The sequence below is a fragment of the Chionomys nivalis genome, chromosome 4, assembly GCF_950005125.1.
Source record: "Chionomys nivalis chromosome 4, mChiNiv1.1, whole genome shotgun sequence".
Classification (NCBI taxonomy): domain Eukaryota; kingdom Metazoa; phylum Chordata; class Mammalia; order Rodentia; family Cricetidae; genus Chionomys; species Chionomys nivalis.
In genome coordinates, this window is record NC_080089.1 from 72991320 (window position 1) to 73016608 (window position 25289).

The 25289-nt window shown below is 41.3% G+C and overlaps 1 protein-coding gene across 1 annotated transcript in view; it reads right to left on the bottom strand.

Annotated features, from left to right (window-relative positions):
• The window catches only part of Unc13c (unc-13 homolog C), a 427544-nt gene that overhangs the window by 271468 nt on the left and 130787 nt on the right, over window positions 1–25289 (bottom strand). The window contains exons 4-6 of the mRNA XM_057767059.1: window positions 8664–8742; window positions 6926–6931; window positions 5305–5376 (exon numbers count right to left, since the gene is read on the bottom strand). Coding sequence (XP_057623042.1) covers window positions 5305–5376; window positions 6926–6931; window positions 8664–8742 — 157 coding nt within the window. The remainder of the gene's footprint in view (window positions 1–5304; window positions 5377–6925; window positions 6932–8663; window positions 8743–25289) is intronic.

A 25289-nucleotide genomic window follows, 5' to 3' on the forward strand; every position in this document is an offset into this window, starting at 1 on the left:
TCCACAAGGAAAAACTGTAGTCACTTTATTGTGGAAACTATAAAGTTTTACCTCCTTGGCAGAGACTGAATTTTCACAAATCACCTGACAGAGGCAATGAAGAAAGGGTCTGATGTGGACCACATGGTGACCACGGCTGCTTGGCAAAGCTCCAGCGTTTCGGCATTGCAAATCCCACCTCTCTAGCACTTCTGTGCTTTTATTATTAATGGTTCTCACTATATGCTAGGGGAGTTTCCTTATTCCTTTTCATTTGGGAAATTTGCGTGGAGTTTGGTGAAGGATGAAAGTGTAAACAATGACAGTATCTTTAAACAAAGTAATTCTTTGGAAAAGATTCTTGCCTCCATGGAACCAGATAGCAAGATAACTCTGCCTACCCCTACACAAGAATTCCCACTCTCCCCCTCCCCCATTATGGAAAGTTAAAGATTTACTAACTGGGCATACCTGATCCGAAGGATGAAAAGCACCCAATCAAGAAACACAGTGGGCCCAGACTCAGAGCCTGACGTCATTAAAGGTAAGAGTTCAGTTAGTAAGTATAGAATAATGTCCAGGATCAGTGGCTTACTGGATGAATGGCAAGATCTGGTCTGCCCCACAAGGAACAGATTCTGTTAAGAAGTTAGATTGGCTTGCTCCCCCTCTGCCATCAGGAGTATACACTGAAGGACTCAATGCAATGGTATAATGGAAAAGAGTAAGATGTCAGGACCTTCTTCTTTTGGGAGTGTATGAGGGGAGCAGGCCGGTATCATAAGACTAAGGCACACAGGAATGCAATTAGGAAACAACTCAATGCTTGCTGTGCTATGTGGTACAAATCATGCCCCTTGAGGAATGCAAATCACTCGCACTTACAGGTTTGTTTCTCAGGACTCAGTGTCTGACACCTCCTGACCACAAGGGCTGAGAGCTTTCAGGAGGAACTGTAAGAGGGCACATGGCTGGGTTTCTGAGTCTTAGGGGACAATAAGCCTCTCAATAAATAGTCACTGAGCTCACTGTTCCATTGCTTTAAGAAAATTGCGATGGTGACGATGGCTTTGAATTTATGCTCATGTCAGTTGTAGGAGGTTGTCTTCTTTCCTGATGCTGCTGTCGTGGCCTGTGCTAAGAACTATCCCCAGGCCTCACACACACTAGGCCTGCGCTTTGCCACTGACTAACAATTCCGAGCTCCTTTTTCTACATTTGAGAATCCAATACTAGTCAATTGAGTGTATACTTAGGATTTGTAAAGACATGTGTCTTGATAGTCCTATTATTATCTGTTTGTATTTTCTCAATTTTGTAAAATCAGCACTATAAGAAATTCATCTTTGACTACTCAAAGTTTTCTTTCTTTTCTTTTCATTGTTTTCAATCCAATCTTTAATTGATTTCCTCCATCCCTTTCCTGTTTATTTTATTTTAAGTTTGAGACAAGGTCTCATCTCTATAGGCCAGGCTGGCATCATACTTAACAGGAGTGAGTCCTCCTGCCACAGCCTCCCCAGTGATGGAATGGAAAGGCTGAACTACCATACCTGTTACCATCAAATTTATTTCCTTTGTTAGCTGGTTTTGATTCATTCTTTACTTGCCTTGTATTTACTTTGAAACTGATTTCCTAATTTATAGAGTTGAACCTATATTATATTTTAATTGCTTCTATTAACTGTCCAAAGGGGATATTTATAAAATAAAGGAAGTAAACATCAATAATTATACATCCATGTATGCATTCATTTTGGCAATAATAAATGCATGGTTCATGCATTATTTTAAACCCTTGCTGTGTAACATAGGACAGGATGTACGCTTCCTAAGAGCGATGGTTACCCCTTCCCTGACATCTACTGAAAACAATCAGCTACAGTGGAGTTCAGGGTCCCAAAGAGGAGGCCTAAAGTCGGCAAGGGAAGGAGACTGACACCATCTGAGGCCGCTTATTGACAATAGGCTACACCTTATAGACTCTATAATTGCATTATAGTTTATCCATATGCATAATTGAAAGCAGACTTAGTGATTCTGGGGTGAAAACAGTCATCATCAAAGCCAAGTCGAGAATCAACATTTAAAGACCATGGCTGCAGTTGCTACATGAAATGAATAAATGCAAGAGCCATAAACCACCCTCAAATAAGCATCCAGCTCTGGTGATTTAAGACAAGTTTGGCACAACACCTTACTCATGCAAATGGTCCTAGATCTGGAAAAAGGGAAGCTCCCGATTGCTTTTTTGAAGCTAGTTTAGTATAGGTATCATGAGTGTTCAAGAATCTGACAAAACAAAGGTTATTTGGATTTATTAATGTAAATATGTGCATAAGAAGGTACCTATACACACATATATTATATATGTGTGTGAATATATAATATATAAAATATATTGCATATTTGTGTAATATAATATATACAGAAAACAATAGATTTATATTGGTAAGCATATTAAAAATTCAAGGCCAGGAGAGTGTTTGTGGATTGCCTGAGGTCTTAGAGCTAGTAAACTGGGAAACTGGGTTCCCAAGAACCTCAAGCCAAAGACTGTGCTCCTAAGGACCAGAGGATGCTGCAGGAGAGATGTCTCACAGATAAGGAGTGCTGGCTGCTCCTGCAGAGGACCTAAGTTTGGTCCCTAGAAAACACGTGCTTAAGAACAGAAGTCAGACCAGTAAGACTGCTTGTGAAAAAGACATAATCTTGAACTGTGTCACAACTGCTAATTTCCATATCAGCACTTTGAGAAAGGACTCTAAGTCTCATCTGCAAGGAGAACAGGAGGTGTTCCTGTGCATGAAGCTGACTGTCCCGTGTGTTGTGTTACTGTAGACATTAGAGTCATTTCCTATCTTGGAAGAGATGACTGTGCTTTTGACCATCCCTCTCTCTAATACTGAAATGCCACTGTCTGCTGTTTCCCAGGCCCCCAGATCATCCCCTTTGTGTACAGGCAATGCCCTGGCTTTCCGGTTGAGAGTGCCCAGGAGGACTTCAGAGATGCAGCGTGGAAATCATTCACTTCAGCATTTATGTCATTTGCCCGTGTAATGACTGAACTCGACAGCTTGTCAGGAGTGACATTTAATATGCCTGCTCTACACAAGTCATATTTCATTACTTTTCAAGACAGGGGCCCCAGGGAAATGAGTTTGGTGGATTTGAGAGGGAGCTAATGCAGTCTATTCATCTGCCCAACACCCCAGACAGGTCTTCAGCTCAGGGCTCTGTTCACCAAGAAAAGCAGTATTTTTAGATTGCTGACAAATAGATTGATAGGTAATTTACTTCTGAAAGGAAGATGTTTTCCTTGTCTTGGGTCTCAGGAAATTCAGAGGCATCCAACTCACTTCTATTGTTCACTGTAGTAAGTATTCACATTTTAAATAAAATGGTATATTGTAGTAACCAAAGGATTCACAAGTAGGCTTTTTGATTGTGGTGTGTGTGTGTGTGTGTGTGTGTGTTTTACCAGGGATTGAATCTAGGGTCTATGGCTAGGTAAATACTCTGCCACCAAGTTATAATAGTAGAAGGAAGTCATATTTTAAAATAAGAGAAAACAAAAATGCAGAATTTCTTAGCAAAATCCTTCAACTTTATTTCCTCAGAAGAAAATGACCAAAACGCTTGAAATTCAATAAGAGTTTTTCTCTTATACTGGAAGCAGAGAATTTCATGTTGTATCTAAATTATACTCAAAATATTACAGAGTATCATAAATAAAAGTCCCTGAGAATATAAACATGGAATATCTAATCATGTACCACAACAGAAAAATCTATCAAGACTATAGCCATACCTCCCTGCCCGGTCTCCTCTGAACTGAAGCTAAGTAGGGAGTGGCCTGGTTAGTGCTTGGATGGGAGAAAGTGCATCAACGGGCTGCAACCCATAGATATTCAGATGAATGTGTGCGAGGAATAGCAATAGTCTATCTCTCTACACCTCTGAATGGGTAGTTGTGTGTGTACATGTGTGTATACGTGTGTGTGTGTATGCATTATACGTGTGTGTGTGTGTGTGCATGTGCAGGGACTACATCTTATAGAAAGATACAGGAAAGAATTTACAGATGCAAGAAGACAATGGCAGGAAGCAGAGAGAAAAATATGAAATACGCTGCTAGTAAATGTCAAGTATAATGACAGTAAGAAGTGATATGCCATGCTCACAGAATTTTTGTCCTGTAAAGATGGCAGATAGAGAAAAGTTAGAAATATTAGTTCCTATAAGAAAGGACCCTGAAACATTTCAGGCCAATCCCTGTCTGGGTGAGCAGGACTGAGTCCCTGCTACAGGACAGCCAAGGCACACATTGTTAACTAGGCCTCTCTCCCCAGGCCATACCTAGAGCCAATTACACCAGAACTGCTGGGAGTGACCAGCTCTCAGCAGGTTTCAGAGCTCCCTCTGGGCTTCTAATGAGCCAGATTTAAGAATCGCTGACCTAGATCTTGGCATCCTCCTTGTGTCTTCTAAGCAGGACGGTTTGTACATCCAACAAGACCTCATAAAACATCTACCTTGTGCCCAGCATTGTTCCAAGTAATAGTGATGAGAATTTAATGAGAACAATGAATGGCACACACAACTGCCTTCCAGAGCATCAGAGTCCATGCGGAGAAGTTCATGCAAAATCCTTATACCCATTGTAATAAGGAACAGAACAGTAGCTCATTGGTGTTCTTCACTAAGCTAGTGTTAGCCAAATGATAGGCACGCATGCATTCCTTAATTCTCTGTTTTGCTACTACTTCACTTTACATATAAGAATATTCATTTTCTGGCATCTAGTAACCTGACTATAGCATAGCATAGCATAGCATACCATACCATACCACACCATACTATACCATACTACACCATACCATACCACACCACACCACGCCACACCACACCACACCACACCATATCATATATCATATCATATCATATCATATCATATCATATCATATCATATCATACCATAGTGGTCACAGTGAAATGTTGGAGGAGGAAACTAGCAATTCAACTGGAAGGAAGATGCTGCTTTAACTTAAGGGAATCTTCACTGTAAAATACCTTTAGGGGTTTTCCAGGGGAAGCAAAACAGATAAATGGTTTCAGCGTAGAATAATAGCCATAAGACCAAAATGTATATGAGCATCATTGGTAGTGAAGCCAGAGCTCGCAGTAAGTTTAGTTGGGACCAACCAGGCTTTCCTTGTGTCACTCGTGGACATTTGGCCACACATGACACATGAGTATCTCAAATAGAATGGCTATGCTCCTGGGGGTCTGCTCAGTACAGCTAGTAACTGGCAAGGCACCTACCAGCTCCTCATTGTTCAATGATGTCCTGATGACCATAGCAAGTGACAGACCAGATTTCCGGGCAGCCAGAGTCTGAAATAGACAAGATTATGACTGATTAATATATGGTAAAGGTGGCTTGCATGCATTTCAGAAGGCAAAGATGTAATAATGCTAGCTGTCACTGTTTTAGCAGAAAAGGGCTTTGCCATCCTACCACTATGAATGGAACTCAATGACTGTTAAAAACAGAGAGCCCTAAACTTGGCATTTGAGCCTTCATGAAACTGAAGTCCATCCAAGAGATACAACTACTTAAAAGTTTCTGGGAGAGAAAGAGGCTTCTAGAAGTTTGCTGTTCCTTGGGGTACAGTTATAATCTGTCAAGAAACATGTGCACTGATGTGACCCAGCCTGACTGGAGAGCTGATCCGAGCTGTACCTGGCACTACAAGACTCCTGGGGTGTTTCCTAGAATATTCTTCATGTCTAGTGGGGATATGTCTCTCTCACACCCTTATCAAGTGAATGAGCACCCAGATGGACATCATCTTCAGTAGCATTCCATTTCCACTCTTATAAACTGAACTGTCACTATCTGCTTCCTACCCAAACACCATGATATCAGAAACATCACTGCTAGAGAGAAATTTAGAAATCGGGAAGCCTAGATGAGATATGAACACGCCATCCTACCAGGAGCATAGGGAAGTCAGGTAGGAACAATGCATCTCTTCAGCCCCACCTGCTCGGAAACTGTCAGGATAATGACGCCACACGGATGAAGCTACATGCATGTAAATAAATAAGTGACCTCGTGTCCATCTTTCACCCACAGTGTCAACCTGAAGAGGGTCACTTTTGAAGGTTTTACCTATGATAATTGTACTCTTCACCCCCAATAACTATGCCTACTCATTTCTGTTGCTGGGATAAAACATCTTAGGGAAGAAAGGTTTATTTGGCTTATAATTCCAGGTCTATCGTATTGGGGAAGTCAAGGCAGGAACTCAAGAAGCTAGTTACATCACATCCATAGTCAAGAGCAGAGATAAAATAATGGCAGCCTGATTTGCTAGCTTCCTCCTCCTTTTTACTCTCCAGACTCCCCTACTTAGGGAATGGTGCCACCCACAAAGGGCTGGATTTCCATCTGTCACTTATCAATTAATTGTCCACAAGCTAACCTAATCTGCATAATTCCTCATTAAGACTCGCTTCTTAAGTGATTCTAGGTTATACCAAGAATAGTTAAAATTAACCAGCATGAAGTACTTGCTTCTAATTTTATGTTTTTCTTACATTTCTTTTGTGCTCATTTTTGATATATAGCTTGATGTTAGCTTCACAGAACTAAGCTTGATGTTAGAGTCTTGGAGAATTTAACAGTACACTCAGATCCCATGTGTATATGTGTGTATCACTAGGTAGCCCTAGCTGGCCTAGAACTCATTATGTACACCAAGCCAGCCTTTAACTCATACACAGTTCATCCCTCTCTACCCTCTCAGCACATATGGGAACTAAAACTTATTTCAGAGTAGCTCTGTTTCACCACCTTGCCCTCTTTTTATCTCGTGAATAAAATGAGTGTGTGTGTGAGAAGATCAGAGAATGATGAAACAAACTGAAAAGCACTTACCATGGCCTGAAGATTCCAGGAGCAAAAGGAAACAACATTTAAGTCATTAAACATATGAGAAATGGGTAAAGCATGAGAATGTTTCCTTAGTGTAACAGAAAATTCCCACACTGTCCTGACAAGAATTCAAGCTAACTCCATCATGTGCCGTGCTTTCCACTGCAGGATCACACAGGATGCCATCTTAATTAACTATCATTTTGGAGAATTAGTTTTAGTTTGTGTGTGTGTGTGTGTGTGCGTGTGCGTGTATGCATGTGCACATGCACACCCATGAATGCAGGTACCCACAGAGTATAGAAAAGGGTCCCAGACTTCAGAGCTGGAGTTACAGGTGCTTGTGAGACACCTGGTACAGGTGCTGTAAACCAAACTCTGGTCTTCTGCAAAGGTAGCGTTTACTCTTAACCACAGAGGTTAGCCTCTAGCCCTGTGTTTTCATTTCAAAATTAAAGTGACGGCCTTTAGTGGTTTTCTTAGCAAAATCAAATGTTGCTGATATAAAAATTATTCACATTGGTGTTAAAAATGATATTAATTTTTTGTATAAAGTAAATTCTGATATTAAATTACTAAGAGTATTACACACCCATAGAAAAATTTAGCTTTTCGTGGCCCAGAATCTTGTTTTGTGTATCACCACACCTAGCCTGTAAGAAGTCTGGATGATAGAGCAATAGTATTTGACACTCAGAAGGTTTTTTCCTTTTAAGATTTACTTTTCAATTATGTGTATGTGTGCATCTGTGTGTGTATGCCACAGTATGCATGTGCCAATAGAGACCTACAGAGGGCAGCAGATCCACTGCAGCTAGTGTTAACAGGTCTTTGCTAGTCACTCAACTTGAATACTGTGAACCAAGAAAACTCAGGTTTTCTGCAAAAGCAGTTAGTGTGTTTAACCATTGAAAGATCTCTCCAGGTCTAAGCATGCTTCTCATGATAGAACACAGACCACTGTCCCACAGTCAGGTCTTGGCATTTCTGAGTGGTCTCAGAATTCCTCCTTGCAGGAGGGCGAGCTCTTCAGAGTTATGTTTCAGGACCAACACAAACCTTAATGATTTGGAAACAGCAATCTTCTTTTGATGGAAGAGCTTAGTAATCTAGCTAGACTCGTTTGTCACATGTAAGAAGATTGGTTAGCACCATCTGTTTCCATTGTAAAGTCTGGAGTCTACTGTGTTGAAGTAAAGAAACCCAAAGCAAGCTTTAAACTTTGTAAGTTAATCTTGTAATCCTTCACAGTATTGAACATTAAAGACCAGCTCCAACAGCTTACTTGGTCTTCTCTGCTATTTCTTTTGGCTCAATTTTAAAGTCGGTTTAACTAAAAATGTGTAATTTCCACTGATGTCAAAAGCAGTTGAGCCAGGCGGTGGTGGTGCACGCCTTTAATCCCAGCACTCGGGAGGCAGAGGCAGGCAGATCTCTGTGAGTTCGAGACCAGCCTGGTCTACAAGAGCTAGTTCCAGGACAGGCTCCAAAACCACAGAGAAACCCTGTCTCGGAAGAAAAAAAAAAAAAAAAAAAAGCAGTGAAAGGTTAGAGTCATTTCTTTCATCAGATGCATTTTTTAAAAAAACAATGAATGTGTTAGTGTTAGGCAGACTCTTGGTTTGCATACTTTACCCCATGAAATATTTACGAGCTAGGTAGTCAGTGAGAAAGGCTTTACATTTTAACAAAGGAAACATCAAGGCATGCAGTCAGGGAGAATTAAGCAGAAGTAACTCACCACATCCCGTACAATAGGCAATGTCTTTTTCCTGCGGAGATCAGGCATGCTATCTATTCCATAGAGTCCACGCCCAGCCCTGAGTGGGGACAAAAAAGCAATGATTTCAACAGTTGAAATGACATTGTACAAGGAAAAAAAAAGTCCCTACTGTTTATATAAAGGCTGTGAAAATATCAAGTGGAGATCATTGTTTTCAATTCATTTGTAAAATGGTAAAGATCCAAGACTCCAGGTTTTTGTCCAGGGTGAAACTCCAGCTGGTGCACCTGCTGACGGTGTGTGTGGAGACCCCATGTGTGGAAACTTTAAATGCACACGGCCTGGGTAGACATGTTTTTCTCCTGTCAGTATCACTGAGAGTAGAGTCAAAATTTTAGGGACACACAGAAGTTGCTGTCGCCAGCAGAAATTACAACCAAAGCATTCCTGGTACAAGAGTAATGAAGACATCTTTGTCACCTAAGTTCCATTTTGTTGTTGTTCTGCATGCTACATCGTCAGCCCCTCAGCTCCACAATAGTGTTTCATGAACCATGGAAAAATTTCAAGCACTAAACCATTGGCTTCTCTTACCTGAATTTCTCTCACAAGTAAATACATGGGATTAAAAGATTTGCTGTCCTTTATTTTGTAACAGTAACAAAGGTTAGGTCAGCTGAATATTCATCTCAAGACTACTGATTAAATGAACTTCTAAGAATGCAATTAATAAACAAGTGAGGGAAATACTATGGGGCTGGCAGCATGGCTCTGTGGTTAAGAGCACTTACTGTTTAAGCATGAGGACTAGAGATCAAATTCCAGCACTGCTAAAAGCTAGATGTCCCCTATACACCTACAACCCCCTATCTAAGGTGGGGTATGGAGACAGAAGGATGGTGGACAAGGCTTGCCTTGAAAGTGGAAGCCATAGGTTTAGGGAGAGACTTTGATTCACAGGAATAGGTGGAGAAGTTCAGCAGAGGACAGCCCGTCCCTTTTCTGACTTCTGTGTGTGTACACATGTACACTCTGAACATGCTCACACACACACACACACACACACATACACACACAGAGAGAGACAGATAAAATATATCTTTAAAAACTTAATTGCAAAAAAACAAGTGCAAACTTCAAAATTGAATATGTATAAGCTAGTACAATCCTCTGTGTATGTGTGTGTATGTGTGTGTATGTGTGTGTTTGACTATGTATGCACAGAAAATATATAGATGGCTCTTGTTCAAATTCAAAGTGCAGTTACCTGTATAGAATGAAAGCAGGTAAGAGAAGAGAAGGCTCACATAATGATAAATGGTTTTCAAATAATGTATCATTTTATATATGTATAGTGGTTAGAATAATTTTAAGAAATACAGTTTTAATTAACTAACTTTTTTTAGGTCATTTGCTCAACTTTATTTTCTTATTTAAACAGATTGTTTGCAGGGTGACCATTTCATTTGTTTTGCAACTTATAAAACTATAGAGAGCAAACAGACTATGACCTTAATAATTGTACTTGGACTGAGTGTGAAGTGTGATTTCCTGAACAAATGGGCATATGGCCATCTTAGTTCTATGGTGCCGTGATGATTATGATGATTACAGATAATGCACGAAGACTGAAGCTTAGCTCAGGCTGAATCAGACATTGAGTATTTGCAAGTTGTATTGTCAGTGCTCACCTCCCTCCATTCTGCTTTCCTTTACCACATGCAGACTGTCATTTAATATCAGTTAGTCAGAACTATACTTCTTACTGGGATCTTCCAAATCCTTCTTTGAACAAACACTCTGAATTATGATGGATAGGAGATGTTGTAGTAATTCTGCTCATGGTTCCTGGACTCTCTCCCTTCAGTGTGATCCAGATAATCTGTATTTGCTTGTGTGAGACAAACTAAAAGAACTCTCCATCACTGGCTTGTAAGATTTAATGCACCAATATGCCATTCTGTCTCTGGTGGAATCGCTCTGTAATGCGCTGTTTCCGAGAGTCTCTAAATAAATAGGACTTAGTTTCAGTACTCACTTTGAGGTTGCTCATCTGGGGACTGTGTCTTTTTGTTGTGTCACTCTCCCACAGCACTGCCATTCTTATCTCTACCGTTAAATTCATGTCAATTTTTGACTTAGAGTCTGATTCTGGGATAACTCAAGGAAAGATAACAAGACCCTACTGCACGTACTGGCTTTGTGGGAGCCTAGGCAGTTTGGATGCTCACCTTACTAGACCTGGATGGAGGTGGGTGGTCTTTGGACTTCCCACAGGGCAGGGAACCCTGATTGCTCTTAGGGCTGATGAGGGAGGGGGACTTGATTGGGGGAGAGGGAGGGAAATAGTAGGCAGTGGCGGGGAGGAGGCAGAAATCTTTAATAAATAAATAAATTAATTAATTAAAAAAAAGAAACCTGAGGAGTTAATTTTACTAACATTGTGAAAGCATTGAAAATTTTTCAGCATCTACCTTTTTTTGTCTCCACTGAGACTACTTGAAATGACTAAAACTCAACCTGTTTTCTACTCAGGATAACTCACAATAATAACTAACTTATTTTTAAAAAACAATCTTTTTTCATTTTAGATACCAATCCTAGTTCCCACTCCCTCCCCTCCTCTGACTCTCTCCACTTTTCACCTCACCCAACTCCTTCCACTCCTCAGAGTGGGTAGGGCATTCATGCATGGACAGTCAACAAAGTCTAGCACATCACTTTGAAGCAGGATCAAGGTTCCCCCCAACCCCATATTTAGGCTGAGTAAGGTATCCCTCCAGAGAGAATGGACTCTAAAAAGTCAGTTCAAGTCATAGGGATAAATCCTGGTCCCACTGTCAGTGGCCCGACAGACTGCCCCAGTTGCTTAACTGTCACTCACATTCAGAGGACCTAGTTTGTTCCTATGCTGGTTCCCCTGCTGTCAGTCCAGAGGAAGTGAGCTCCCATTAGCGCAGGTCAGCTGTTTCTGTGTGTATCCCCATCATGGTCTTGACCCCTTTGCTCATTTTATCACTCCTCCCTCTCTACGACTGGACTTTGGGAGCTCAGCTCAGGGCTCTGCTGTGGATCTCTGCATCTGCTTCCATCAGTTGCTGGATGAAGGTTCTATGATGACAATTAACATAGCCATCAATCTGATTACAGGGAAGGCCAGTTCAGGCATCCTCTCTACTATTGCCTTATAATGTTTCGTTAAAAGTGAGTTTGATACACTGAGCTTGGCCTCCTTTCCTCACTTCTGTTTCTGACTACTTTGAGACAGGTTTGTGTGTAACCCTGGCTTGCCTCCAATTCTCTATGTAGCCAAGGATGGCTCTGAACTTCTGATCCTTCTGTTTTAACCTCCCAAGTGCCGGACGACAGGTCTGTGCCACCATGCCTGGATTATATGATACTGGTGATCAAACCTTAAGCATAGTCTACTCTTGTTCTACCAACTGAATTACACCTTTGCTCCAATGTCGGTTTCTCACTGCACCAAATCAAGTCATTCTGAACTGCCAATTAACTTCTAAAATCTGATGACAGTGTCTCCCTATGGGGACGTGGTCTATAAACCTCTGTTGATGCCTTGTACATCTGAGGACCAGCCTCCTCACATAAGCAGCTCAGGTCAGCTCCTGCTGATCGCAGTGGCCTGGCAGCTCTGCCTCCGTGATGGACTATAAGAATTGATGACAGGTTATTGGTATTTTAGAGGCCCATTTCCACTGACACAAAAATGGCCTCTGCTGTGACATTTAGCTTGACAGAAGACAGCTTTGCCTTCCTGGAATTTTTCCCCCCAGCTGTCATAGTTTTAGTTTCAATACCTTCCATAGATTCAATGATTGGTTTGGTAATTGTAGACAAATAAGTCATCAAATTTATTGTACAACTCATAAAATAGTACTAAAAGTAAACTAGCAATGATGATAAAGCAGCGATGAAGGGATCATAGAGGCACAGCTAAGCTTAGAGACAAGCATCAAACGATGCAGTGAATGTGAAGCTCGGGGAATGCTCCTAGGGAGAGCAACGCGCCAGTGTTGGAGAGCTGCTCTGACCATTGGCAGCTGAAGTTTGAATGTGGCCCTACACAGAATTGTGTGCTTTCTTAAAAATATGAGGCTTTAAAAGACAACTGGACTGCACAGTTCGTGAACTTTGTAGATGACATTGAGTCAGTCACACTGTCAAAAGGTTGGACATGCCTAACTTAAGTCATAGGGTAAAGGAGAGGGGTGAATGTGGGCAGAGACAACATGGATGGAAGAAGAGAGACGAGGAGGAAAGTGACATGCTTCGCTCATGAGACCCACGATCCTGTTTTTCACAGCGTGGCGAAGATGCTAACACGTGAGCCAGTTGTGTGGCCTGAGCCTATTGTCCCAGATGATAGGAGGCTCTGATGGAGGGACAGTGTATTTGAGCCCAGGTGTTTAAGCAATTCTGGACAACATAGAATGAGACACCAATTCAAGAAAAGAAACTGAAGTCAAGAAAAATGAAAAACCAAAAGATCCCACCCCAAAGTCCCCCAAACTAGATAATGTTTAGCTACTTCCCAGAATAATTCAAAATGGGCACTCTAGGCCATGGGTTGTAACAGTCACAGTGAGTCAGAGCTTCAGATTTGGGTTACAAAAAAAGCGGTATTGGTGGCAGCAACTTTTTCTTCCCTTTCTCTTCCTCTTGTTCCTCCCCTTGCTCTTCTCTTTCCCCTCCTCCTCCTCCTTTTGCTCCTTTTCTTTTTCTTCACTTTTTCATACCAGAATAGCATTTTCTCTTCATATTTTCTGCTTTATCATTTGCTTTTAATTGACTAATATTAATTGTGAATACTTTGGCATGAAGCATATTGTTTTAATCTATATGTAAATCACAGAAATTTTCAATCAGGTTGGCATCCACCATCTTTCTACCTGTGGTTTGTGGTGTAAATATTGAGTGCTCTTCTGAATACTAGAAAGCCGCAGACTAGGAAAGAGAAGAGCCATAAGCTTACTTTTCTTCACAGCCATCTTCATAAAGCTCACTAACGAGCTCTTAGTATAAGTCCCTAAATTCCTACCTTCTCCACAGCTCACAAGCACAGAGATCTCTTGCTATGCAAGCAGTTTTAATGGTATTTTCTATATCATTCACTCCAATTTTAGGCTGTGATTCTAAGAAATCTCTCCACATCTCCCCGTGAGCCATAACAATATGAAGTATACATTAACTAATAACTCTACAGCACTGCACATCCATCATACTAAATACTGCCTTCAGATATCTCAAAATGTTTTGACTTCTAAATAATATAACTGCCATGGCCATATCAAGAAACACGGTCAATTAAGACAATGATTGAGAAAGAGATTGTATTAACAGCTGTGTTGTGCAATCGAGTTGTGTGCTTTATTTCCTATCAATTGTCATTAATTTTTTTGCCCTGTTTTCTTACAGAGTATGATTGAAATTGCCAGAAGATTTTCAGAAACTTAAGCTAAACTGACAGACGTTTGAGAATAAGTTTCACACACTTCTTTGGCCTTTTTTTTTTCTGTCTTGTGACTGTTTTAGCAAAGAGTAGACATATAAAGACCTAATCTGGTACCTTAGAGGCCAGACCAAGTTCCCTTCAAACTGGAGTTTTAAAGCCATCCAGTGTTGAGTGTCGGGACAAAACTCGGGGAAGCTGTAAGAACAGTTAGCAATTTTAACCACTGAGCCACTACTTGAGCCCATGAAATAAATTCATTTGTGTGTGTGTGTGGGGGGATTTTTTTATTCTCTCATATATTACATCATGACTATCAAAATGGATTCGTAACCCCCACAGATAGGCCCCTGTGATTTCATTTAGGATCAAGTATCTATTTCTTTTTACTTTTACAATTTCATCATAACTATAAAAAGGTTAAATATAATATATTAAAATTATATATATACATATGTATATATATAGGCTTATCCATCTAGCATTAATAAAGATTTCCTGTAAACTCAGACCCCAGGCTAGGTGTGTGGCTTGATGGTAGAGTTCTTACCTATGAAGATGAGGGCTAGATTCTCAGCAGTGAAAAATAATAAAGTCTGCTCACTGGCTTCACAATGCAATGAGCGTACTTGATACCTCCTGTAACTACAAAATGCAGAAGCAATCTCACCAGGAAAGAGGTGGGGAAGACTAAACTTTTAAAAATGAGAAAGACTGAACATAACAGTGGGCAAAGGCCTGGCCTTTCAGATCGGAGGTCGATGGCAGTACTCTTGAGTCCAGCAACTCCTAGACTCTATAACGAGAGGGGGTCAGAAGAAGATGCCGAAACATCTGGTAGACCAGTAAGCAAAGGAGAAGACTCATTTTAGGTAGATGCATTTTAATGACAGCACTTTAGATGTTGTTGATTGGATTACTGTGACTCTGACTGTGGCCAACAAACTAGCTAAAGACGATTGACAAGGCTGGGCGGTGGTGGCACACGCCTTTAATCCCAGCACTTGGGAGGCAGAGGCAGGCGGATCTCTGTGAGTTCGAGACCAGCCTGGTCTACAAGAGCTAGTTCCAGGACAGCTCCAAAACCACAGAGAAACCCTGTCTCGAAAAAACAAAACAAAACAAAAAGACGATTGACAATTAGTGTGGGACTTACTAGGTGCCAGGAACAATGAATACAATTACAATTGACATTGACATTTGCATATAATCCGAAGCATGTGGATTTCATTTTCTTCTAAAGGATTACTAGGTAGTACTTATAACTACTTCCTTCATTTTAGAAATAAGAAATGGAGAATTAGAACCCTTCAGAATCATTTGGAAGGCACTACTCAATGACAGTGGTAGAATTTGAGCCCAGACCTGAAAACATACCAAGCTGTAATGACAATAAGACAGGATCATCCCATTATCAATCACGGTGATGAGGAAGGCCACAGCAAATTCAATTTGACAGTTCATGACACTGAAGTTAGACAGCCTGTCTGTCTAGATCACACAGCTGATAGAGCACTGAATTTGACTTTACTGCAGGCTTATTCTGCCTTAGTCCTCATGGGCAAGTAGGCCTTGGCCAGCATGAGGTAAGTGGTCTGCCTGGCCGAGCCAGAGTTCTGGGTAATATTTAGGTTATTTTCAAAATATCTCATGAGAGTTATTATCTTCAGATTAGAAAATACACTCCATAGCATAAATGCCCCAGTCCTCCACCAATAGCTCCCTCTAGTACACAAGAATTGTGGCTAGACATGGGAGCTGCTTAGACTGCAGACAGTACAAACGGGGTAAAGTCCATGGTGACAAGCTACCACTGAACTCTCAAGAAAATTAAGAATCGAACCTGACAAAATGAATGTTATTTTGTACCTAAATCAAGCAGAAAGTTTCCTGGAAGGACATTTGCTCTATTATTCAAGCCTTGAAATTATTATTATTTGCTTTTTGAGATACGGTGTTACTATGGAGCCTAGGATCTTCTAGAACTCTCTGAGTAGCCCCCAAATGCCTTAAAATGTATGATCTTCACTTCTGAAGTGTAAGAGATTACAGGCATGTGCTATAATGCATATTGTAAAAGGCTTAAATGAATGTTATTTTAACTGTAATGCCAGTAACTGTACCTTGTGGGCTTCAGTGTAGTATTCTGATTAAGTATGCAATATATATGATAATATATAATTTATTTTAAATGTATGGATGTTTTTCTGCATTTGTGCATGTGTACCATGGGCATGCAGTGCCTATGGAGGAGAGAAGAGAGAATAAGATCCCCGGGGAGAGTTATAGTTGGTTGCGAGTCACCATGTGAGAGCGGGGGCGGCCATTGTTCTAAACTGATGAGCCATCTTTCTAGCTCTAATAATGTTCTTGAATAGACCTAATAACATACTGAACACATGGAGACTGGAAAAAGAACTCCAGGAAGATGCTAGGAGAATACAACATGAAAAACAGCAGACAGTATATGAAAACTGCTTAGTGTTCCTCATTACCAGGGCTTCGTGCAGTATCCTCAGAGGAGTGAGTCCATTACACCTGCTCAAATGGCTGTTATCAATAAGAGAAAAGAGTGGTGTTGTGAGGAACATTGGAGAAGAAAAACTTGCACACTTTTGTGGCTTGTAAACTAGAATAGTCATTGTGTGTGTGCAATAGTACGAGGAGTCCTCAGACAGTAAACAAGCACAGTGACGGTAAATGAATGAAAACTTGCTTACTGCTATCTAGCCATAGGAGGTGGCATAAACACGCCAAGAGATGTTTGTGCCCCTTCGTTTATTGCCGCCTTACACATAAGAGCAGAAATGATGAAATGAATGTAGATTCCACATGCAGATGGACACACAAAGGAAATGTGGTGTGTCACAGAATGCTGTCTGGCTATAGAAGAGGAAATCCCAGTGCTTGTGACAATGAGGATGACTGTGAAAGATACCAGGTCTCTCTAGAGGAGGAATTTAAAAATGTTGACTTTGTGAAATGACAGTTATCAGGATCTGGGTTGGGCGGCACACAGGTGGAACCAGAGAAATACTGGTTAGAGGATATGAAGTCTAAGTGAGATACAGACACCATGATGAGTATAATTAATATATCTTTCTTTTTTTCACAAATTGCTGGGTGGATATTAAGCATTTTTATTAAAAAATGTTAAGCATGTTATATAATGTATATTACTTAGGTATAGTTATCATACACACACACACACACATATATGCTTCGTCACTGTATATAATGAAAGCACAAGTAGTTTGTTCTGTTGGTTAAAATATAATAATCAGAGATAAGATTATCTACAAGGAGAAAAATAGGAAGCATTTTTCCTAAAGGTTGATCTTTTTGAATATAAGATGAAGTGATTTGATTTCCATATGAGGATAGCTGATGACTAATAGGCTAATGTCCATTGAATGGCTGATTTCTGTCAGATAACAGAAAACAGATTGACTCTATACAAAAGAGATGTTAAATTAATTGAATTCCTAAAAAACAATGCCTAGCACTTCCGATTAATCCTCCAAGACAGTTGTTGGGATAGCTGTATGATTCATTTTCTTAGAGTCAAGGAACATTTAAAGTTGTGAGAGATTAATAACGAGTCGTTCTAAATCCCTTCAGTTTAATCCTTTGCTGGTTAATGATTCCCTTCTTTATTTAGTATTAATTTTCACACCCATTTAACACAACTGTTCTGACAATAATCATGCATGTCCCTACTCTCTGAATGTAAACTAGCCAACATGTTCCCTTCCCACACTACCAAAGTTTTATATTACTGTTAAGAGTGAATAGCTCTTAGAGTATGTACTCACTTAAAGTGGATATTGGATATAAAGCAAAGAACAACCAGGCTACCATCCTCAGCACCAGAGAAGCTGGATAACAAGGAGGACACTAAGTGGGATGCACGAATCTCCCTGGGAAGAGGAAATAGGTGAGATATCTTGGGTAAACTGGGGGTAGAAGGAAGGGGATGGGGGGATGGAAACATGAGGGATCAGGATGGCCAAGTTGGGGGATTCAACAAGAGAATCCAGTTCTGGCTATTTCTCTCATCTGCCTCTCCCAAGATCTTTAAGTTGTAAATATTCTAATATTATTCCTGTTTTTACTACCCAGCTTCTCCATTTGACTCCTTGATTCATTTTACCCTGAACAAAGTGGCTGCATCTGCCCTCCTCTAAGTATTCAGCCATGACACCAATGTGATAGGGTGTGTGGGAGGGACAGAGGGGGAGCGTAATGAAAGAGATATCTTGATAGAGGCAGTCATTATGGGGTTAGAAAGAAACCTGGTACCAGGGAAACTCCCCAGAACCCACAAGGATGACCCCAGCTGAGACCCCTAGCAATAGTGGAGAGAGTACCTGAACTGGCCTCCCCCTGTAATCAGATTGGTGACTACCCTCATTGTCACCAATGAGCCTTCATCCAGTAACTGATGGAAGCAGATGTAGAGATCTACAGCCAAGCACTGGTCCGAACTCCGGGAGTCCAGTTGAAGAGGGGGAGGAGGGATTATATGAGCAAGGGGTTCAAAATCATGACAGGAAATTTATAGAGACAGCTGACCTGAGCTTGAGGGAGTTCACGGACTCTTGACAGACAGCTAGGGAGCCATCATGGGACTGAGTTAGGTGCTCTGCATCTGGGTGACTTGTATAGCTTGGTCTTTTCTAGGGCTCCTAGCAGTGGGACCAGGACCTGTCCCTGATGCATGAGCTGGCTCTTTGGAACCTATTTTCTATTGTGGAATACCTTGTCCAGTCTTGATGCAAGGAGGAGGAGCTTGGTCCTGCCTCAACTTAACATACCATGCTTTGTTAACTCCCATGGGATACCTTACCCCATCTGAATGAAGATGGAGGAGGAATGGATGGGGAGGGGTAGAAGGGAGGTGGAGGAAGGGAACAGGAGGAGAGGAGGGAGGGGAAACTGCAATTGGTATGTAAAGTAAATATAAATAAATAAGCATAGAAACAAATAAATAAAAATTTAAAAAGAGTCTTTATGTGTAATTGAAGACCCACTCCTAATACAGGATTAAACACTAGTTCCTAAATGCATTTTGAGGTCACATTTAATCACACCTAAGACTTCATATTATTGCTCACAAACTAGAGATGCTCAGGGCTTCAGACAATATGGTAGTCCATCTTTTCCTACAGTCTAACAGTAGGGCAATGAATTGACACAGATGCAAAGACCCTGCCTCCAAGTCGGAGAATCTGAGTTCAATGCCAGAGTCCCGCATGGCAGAAGGAGAGAGTTTAGTGCTGGCTATTTCTCTCACCTGCCTCTCCCCACATCTTTTAGTTGTAAATATTCTAATATTGTTCCTGTAATCTTTTCACTGATGTTTTTACTACCCAGCTTCTCCATTTGGCTCCTTGATTCATTTTACCCTGAACAAAGTGACTGCATCTGCCCTCCTCTAAGTATTCAGCCACGACGCCAATGTGATAGGGTGTGTTTTTTAAGACCAGCCCAGCAGTATTGTTCCTTACACGCAGGAGGACAAATCAAGGACATAGAGATGGTCTATGGACGGTCGAGGTAATGCCATATATCTTGATGGATTCTTTAATGAGGGTCACTTCAGAGGTGGTTGCTCCACTGTCTTTTCCAACCCTCCATTCCACTTTATGAACTTTGGTAAAAAACCCCAATTTGAACCGCTATAAAATTTTAAAGAATAAATGGCCTCTATGTCACAGACACTTTGTATTCTACTAAATTACTTTCTCCTTTCTTGGTCATTTGACCTCATAAAGCTCCATAATGCTAAATTAACAATTTAGACAGGGCCCTCTGGATCTAGTTCTTTCTCTCTCTCTCTCTCCTCTCTCTCTTTCTGTCAAATCCATATTCCTTTGAAGCATTGACTTCCTTCTTATTTATCTTTACATCATTTTTGAAAAGCTAATGGCATTTAAGGTTTTTAAAAGAGATACTCAGGCTATGAAAGATTATGATTCTGGTGGGAAAGGGGAACGTGCATCATATTTCCAGTGACTAAAGCTGGGCTGGAGAGACGGCTCAGTGGTTTAGAGCACTTGCCGCTCTTCTTGATGACCTCTGTTCAGTTCCTAGCACCCACACCAGGTGGCTCACAGCCACCTGTAACTTCAGATGCAGGGAATCTGGAACCCTCTCTGGCCTCTGTGAGCACCTGCATACAAAATACACACATACATATACTCAGGCACACACTCTTACACAGGCATGTGCAATAATAAATAACCCCCTCCAAATCACCATACTGACATAGGAAAAGAAAATAATCTAATGGTCCTCTGTATTTTTATGAGATAAAACCTAAACGCGGCTTTTGGTGGTTTTCATAGGTTGGGACAATTTAGAACAATGTCAGCTTTTAAAGATTAACTTCTAACCACTCAATCACTATATCCATATATCCTCAAGCCTCATTATCTAGCACATTGTTAAGTAGACAATGTAGCCTTTTCCAGAACTTTCAGTTCCCCATATCACCCCCTTTTACCCATCCTGTGGTTTATAGGTACCCAAATAACCCTCATACATCACTGTACGCTGCTGAGCAGAAAATATGCAACCCACACACTTTATCACAATTAAGCATCAATTACTATTTGGAAACAATTTCCCCTAAATTAAAACTCACGCTGCATAGGGTCTCCCCTTAGAGAGCCAACGTTCAAACTTCCGTAGTAACTGTGAAATTGTGTGTGCTTTTGTACCTTGGCTTGGAGCTAATTTCCTTAGTAATCTTTTCGGGGAAATCTCTGGCTCCATTTACACATAATTTGCAGAATACAATCATTTGTAATTAATGAAAGGCCAGCTGCTTAATAGGCTAGACTCAAATGTCATTAAGTGGAATCAAATATCCAATAGCAAAGAAACTGTATTTCTTAAAACCTGAAATCGTAGATTCCCTTTAATTATAGTTTGGTAGATGCCTGCCGCATATTTTAATCCCTGAAAATTTTAACAATCAAAGCCTCTCCCATTAGTGCTGAGAATCAGCTGAGCCCCAAGGCAAGCTTGAAAGCTCTTAGGTGGTTTCTGTCCTTTTCAGCCCAACTCCCTCCTCTTCATAGACCATGTGTCTAGCAACCTTTCTCTCGGAGCTTCTGGTTTCCTGCTGGTGAGGCACCCCACCACCAACAGAAGACACACTCATCTTTTCTGAATAGCTCTAGGGCAAGGCCTTTCTGGCTTGCTCACCTCAAGGACAGACCGAAGATGAGTGAGAAAAACAGAAACTCATTTCAGGGATCCCTGTGTCCCCAGATAAGACCACAGGTCAAGTCCTGGTTATGCATGGCATGCTGGTTATGGCAGAGCTGCAAGGAGACTGTAGGATTCTTAGGGTACAGTCAACATCACATATACCCTGTTGTGGTTTTAATCCACTGTTGACCAGGGGTGAGTGCTATGGGGTATGAGTGTATGCAATAAATACAGTGCATAAAGATAGACTATACTGTAGTTTGCCATAATATATCACGGCAGTACAGTTTTTAAACATTCCTATGAGCAGGAACCCCTCCCCCCTTATGCTTCACCTTGGCCATTCAGTCTGTCCCTTCACCTTCCTGGGTAAGTGATGGACACTCCTGTGATTGACAGAGTTCTGGCACCTGTGCAACATAGAATTATCTCTTTTCCCTGAAGGTTTGGAGTTGACTACCTCGTCTGTTTGGCAAACTACAAAAATAATTATGTGTTACAAAATAATTCATCTGCAAACCATGCCTGTGCTCCAGAAAGAGATTACCCAGGGCTGTGCAAATGACAAGAAGCTTAGTCCACAGACTCCCATTGTAGGCTCTTAAATACCTGGATTGAAGAGGCAAAGACCAACTAATCATGTTACCATTGTGTCCACTTCGTTCCTCTTAAGATACACATTAAATGATGAGCTAACTCTACGTCTTTGCATATGACTGCTCAGATGAGAGACTCGTCAAAACCAGAAGCTATACATATTTACTTTCATTTCTAGTATTTAGAATAGGGCTTTACATATATTTCTTAATAAATAAGAAAATTAATGAATGGAAGAATTATTTTTTAAACTACTCTTTATATATTGAAGCCAACATGTCCAGGTGTGAATGTGCCTGGAGGTTGGGTATTTCTAAAGTTAAAGATTGCCCCAGATTTCTTCTCCGTCTCAGCGTTCAGATGATTGTTGTTGACAGTATGCTTGTGTGGTCAATGGAGAAGTCAATTCGTTGTTTCTCTAGGCCATATGTTCTTGCCGGTGTTTCCATGGGGGTGTTTTCTGTCCTCTTGACAATCAGAGGCAAAAGAGAAGTGTTCCTTAGAGAGGCACCTGGCACTTCAGGTAGAGTGGCTAGGAGCTCACACCCACCTCATGGTGGGAGGACAGCTATTTAAACAATGACAAACCCATCTATGTTGAGATTAAGGAGAGGAATCACTCTGCTAGCAAGCTGCCGACTAATATTCTAGAATTTTTATTCAAAACCAGCCTTTAACAATACCAACATAGGCATAACCAGAATGAATGGGGAAAGGACACAAGAAGACACCTAGTGAGGAAACCTTTGCTTTAGGCAGTTGCCAAGGAGACACCTGCCACATCCCTCAGTTTACAGTCCTTTTTCCGCGTGTCTAGATGGAAGAGCGACTTTCAGTGATACTATAGGATTCCCCGATTTTAGAGAAGAAACACCTGCCAGTGATATATGTGATTTCTAGGAAGCAGACTTCCTGGACATGGCCACACAACAAAAATTAACCTGAGGCTTTCCTTGGCATGTACGCCTGCCTGCAATCCAATCGACTGATTACACAAGTGCCCCTTCAGCAACCTGCCTGCTGTTTGCCCAGACCCCCTAGGACGCACCTCCCTCCTCAGCAGTTTGGCATGTTGAAGGCTTCATCACTTGATTACCCTCCCTTGGGAAATGATGTAAGGAAGACACAGGGTAGCCTGATTCGCTAACTGTAAACATTTTAGTAAGGGAACAAGTATGGTCACCTTCCACCAGCAGCAAGTCCCTGGTGTCATGACTTAGTAACATGGCCCTCAGGGGAAAGCAAAGCATTTGAAACAGTGCCGATTGGGAACTTATATTAAATAGTGGGGCTGTGGGAGTGAATAAAGCAACAAGATGCAATGCCAGCGCTTCCCTGTCTTATAACTTGAGGACAATGTGTCAGAAACTGCTGACTTTTGGCTGCTGTTCCAGTGCCATTGCAGGTCATGAAAACCAAGATGACCTCGGACCTGCAGTTCTGGTCATAGGGTAGACAGCAATGATGAGGACTCACTCTCATCCCCTCCCCCTTTTTTCCAAATGTGGACTATTCTAAGAAGCCAACTATCTTTGCATCAGTTCTGCTCATAGTGAGGCACAGCAATGCACAAAGCAGGATCCTGGGGGAGGTGGTTCCACGTTGCATAGTTCAAGCCGGGCGGTGGTGGCGCACGCCTTTAATCCCAGCACTCGGGAGGCAGAGGCAGGTGGATCTCTGTGAGTTCGAGACCAGCCTGGTCTACAAGAGCTAGTTCCAGGACAGGCTCCAAAACCACAGAGAAACCCTGTCTCGAAAAACCAAAAAACAAAACAAAAAAAAAAAAAAAAAAAAAAAAAAAAAAAAACCACGTTGCATAGTTCACCCAGCGGTGTATTGCTGGTGGCCCTGTAGCCCTGGACAGCAGACCAAACACACGTTTCCTCACTTCCAGGTCCTACCTGCTGTAGCCGTAGCTTGCAGTTTAACACAGTCAGATAAGACACACCAGGGAAACAGCTAAATGCTACAGATGAGGGTCTTTCCATGGAGAGCAGGTTGTAAGCTATCTGCCAGCACACCTATGACTACATCTCTGGCTAAAGCCACTCCTGTGTTGCTATAGCTTGTTATGTCACGAACACCTAATTCCTTTGTCCTCTTCAGACTATTGTTGATTGACACAGGCCCTGAAAGTCTTTCTACATCTTGTTCATACAAATATTCCACGTTCTTAAAATTAAGCATGTTGAGGTCAGCAAGATTGCTCAAAGAGTAAAGGATAGTGACAGAAAGCTTGATGGCTTGAGTTTGATCAACAGGACCTACATGATAGAGTGAACCACCCCATATAAATTATCTTTTAACTTCATACATGGAATATGGTACATATGCATACACACATGCTAAAATAAATGAATATGATAGATGTATCTGAGAAGTTCCAGTGAAACAGTCTGGTCACGTGATTTGATAATGGCTTCAGTGTGGTGCTCTTTGAAAATGATTCCCAGATTGAAGTCACTGCAGCACTGAGTATGTTCCTATATTACGCTCAGGGTCCGAAAGTGTAAAGTTTGAAAGGAAATTGTTCTCTTGTGTTTCTGGGTATCCTGCTCATAATGCCACTGAGTGATGCTTGCTTCTCTACAGTAGAGAATGGGTTTATCTGCTGATCAATACAATAAATAATATGTCTCTGTGAGACAAAGTTTTCTTCTGTTACTGTGGAGATTTGAATGAGATTGGCCACTATAGGCTCGAGTATTTGAATGTTTATTCTGTAGTTGCTGAAACTGTTAGGGAAGAATTAGGAGATGTGGCCTTGTTAGGTAGGGGAGATGTGTCACTTGGGGTGGGTTTTGAGGTTTAAAAAGCCCATACTATTTCTAGACAGCTCCCCCAACTCTGCTTTGGGCTTGTGGATCAGATGCACAATCTCAGCTATTGTTCCAATGCCATGCTTTCTGTCACGCTCTCTCCCGTGATAATAATGGACAAAATCTCTAAAACTGTAATCAAGCCCCAATTATATGCTTTCTTCTGTAAGTTGCCTTGGTCATGGTGTCTCTTCACAGCAGTAGAAGAAAACCTAAGACAGTGGTTTTGTTTTTGTTTTGTTTTACTTCTTAAGACAGGGTCTCAAGGCTAGATTCAAACTCTCTATGTAGCTACTGATGACCTTGAATACCCACCCCTCCTCCTACTGATTCCAAAACGCTGATATTACAGGTGTATAATATAAACACAATCCCTGGTTTATAGAGTACTCAGGATGGAGACCACAGCTTTGTGCAATCTGGGAAAGTACTGGACAAACTGAATTCCATCCCTCGCCCTAGGCTTCGCCATTCTGAAAGACTGTCCTAAGCATGGAGATGGATCCCAATACACCGTATGTTCTGTACCTAGGCTCA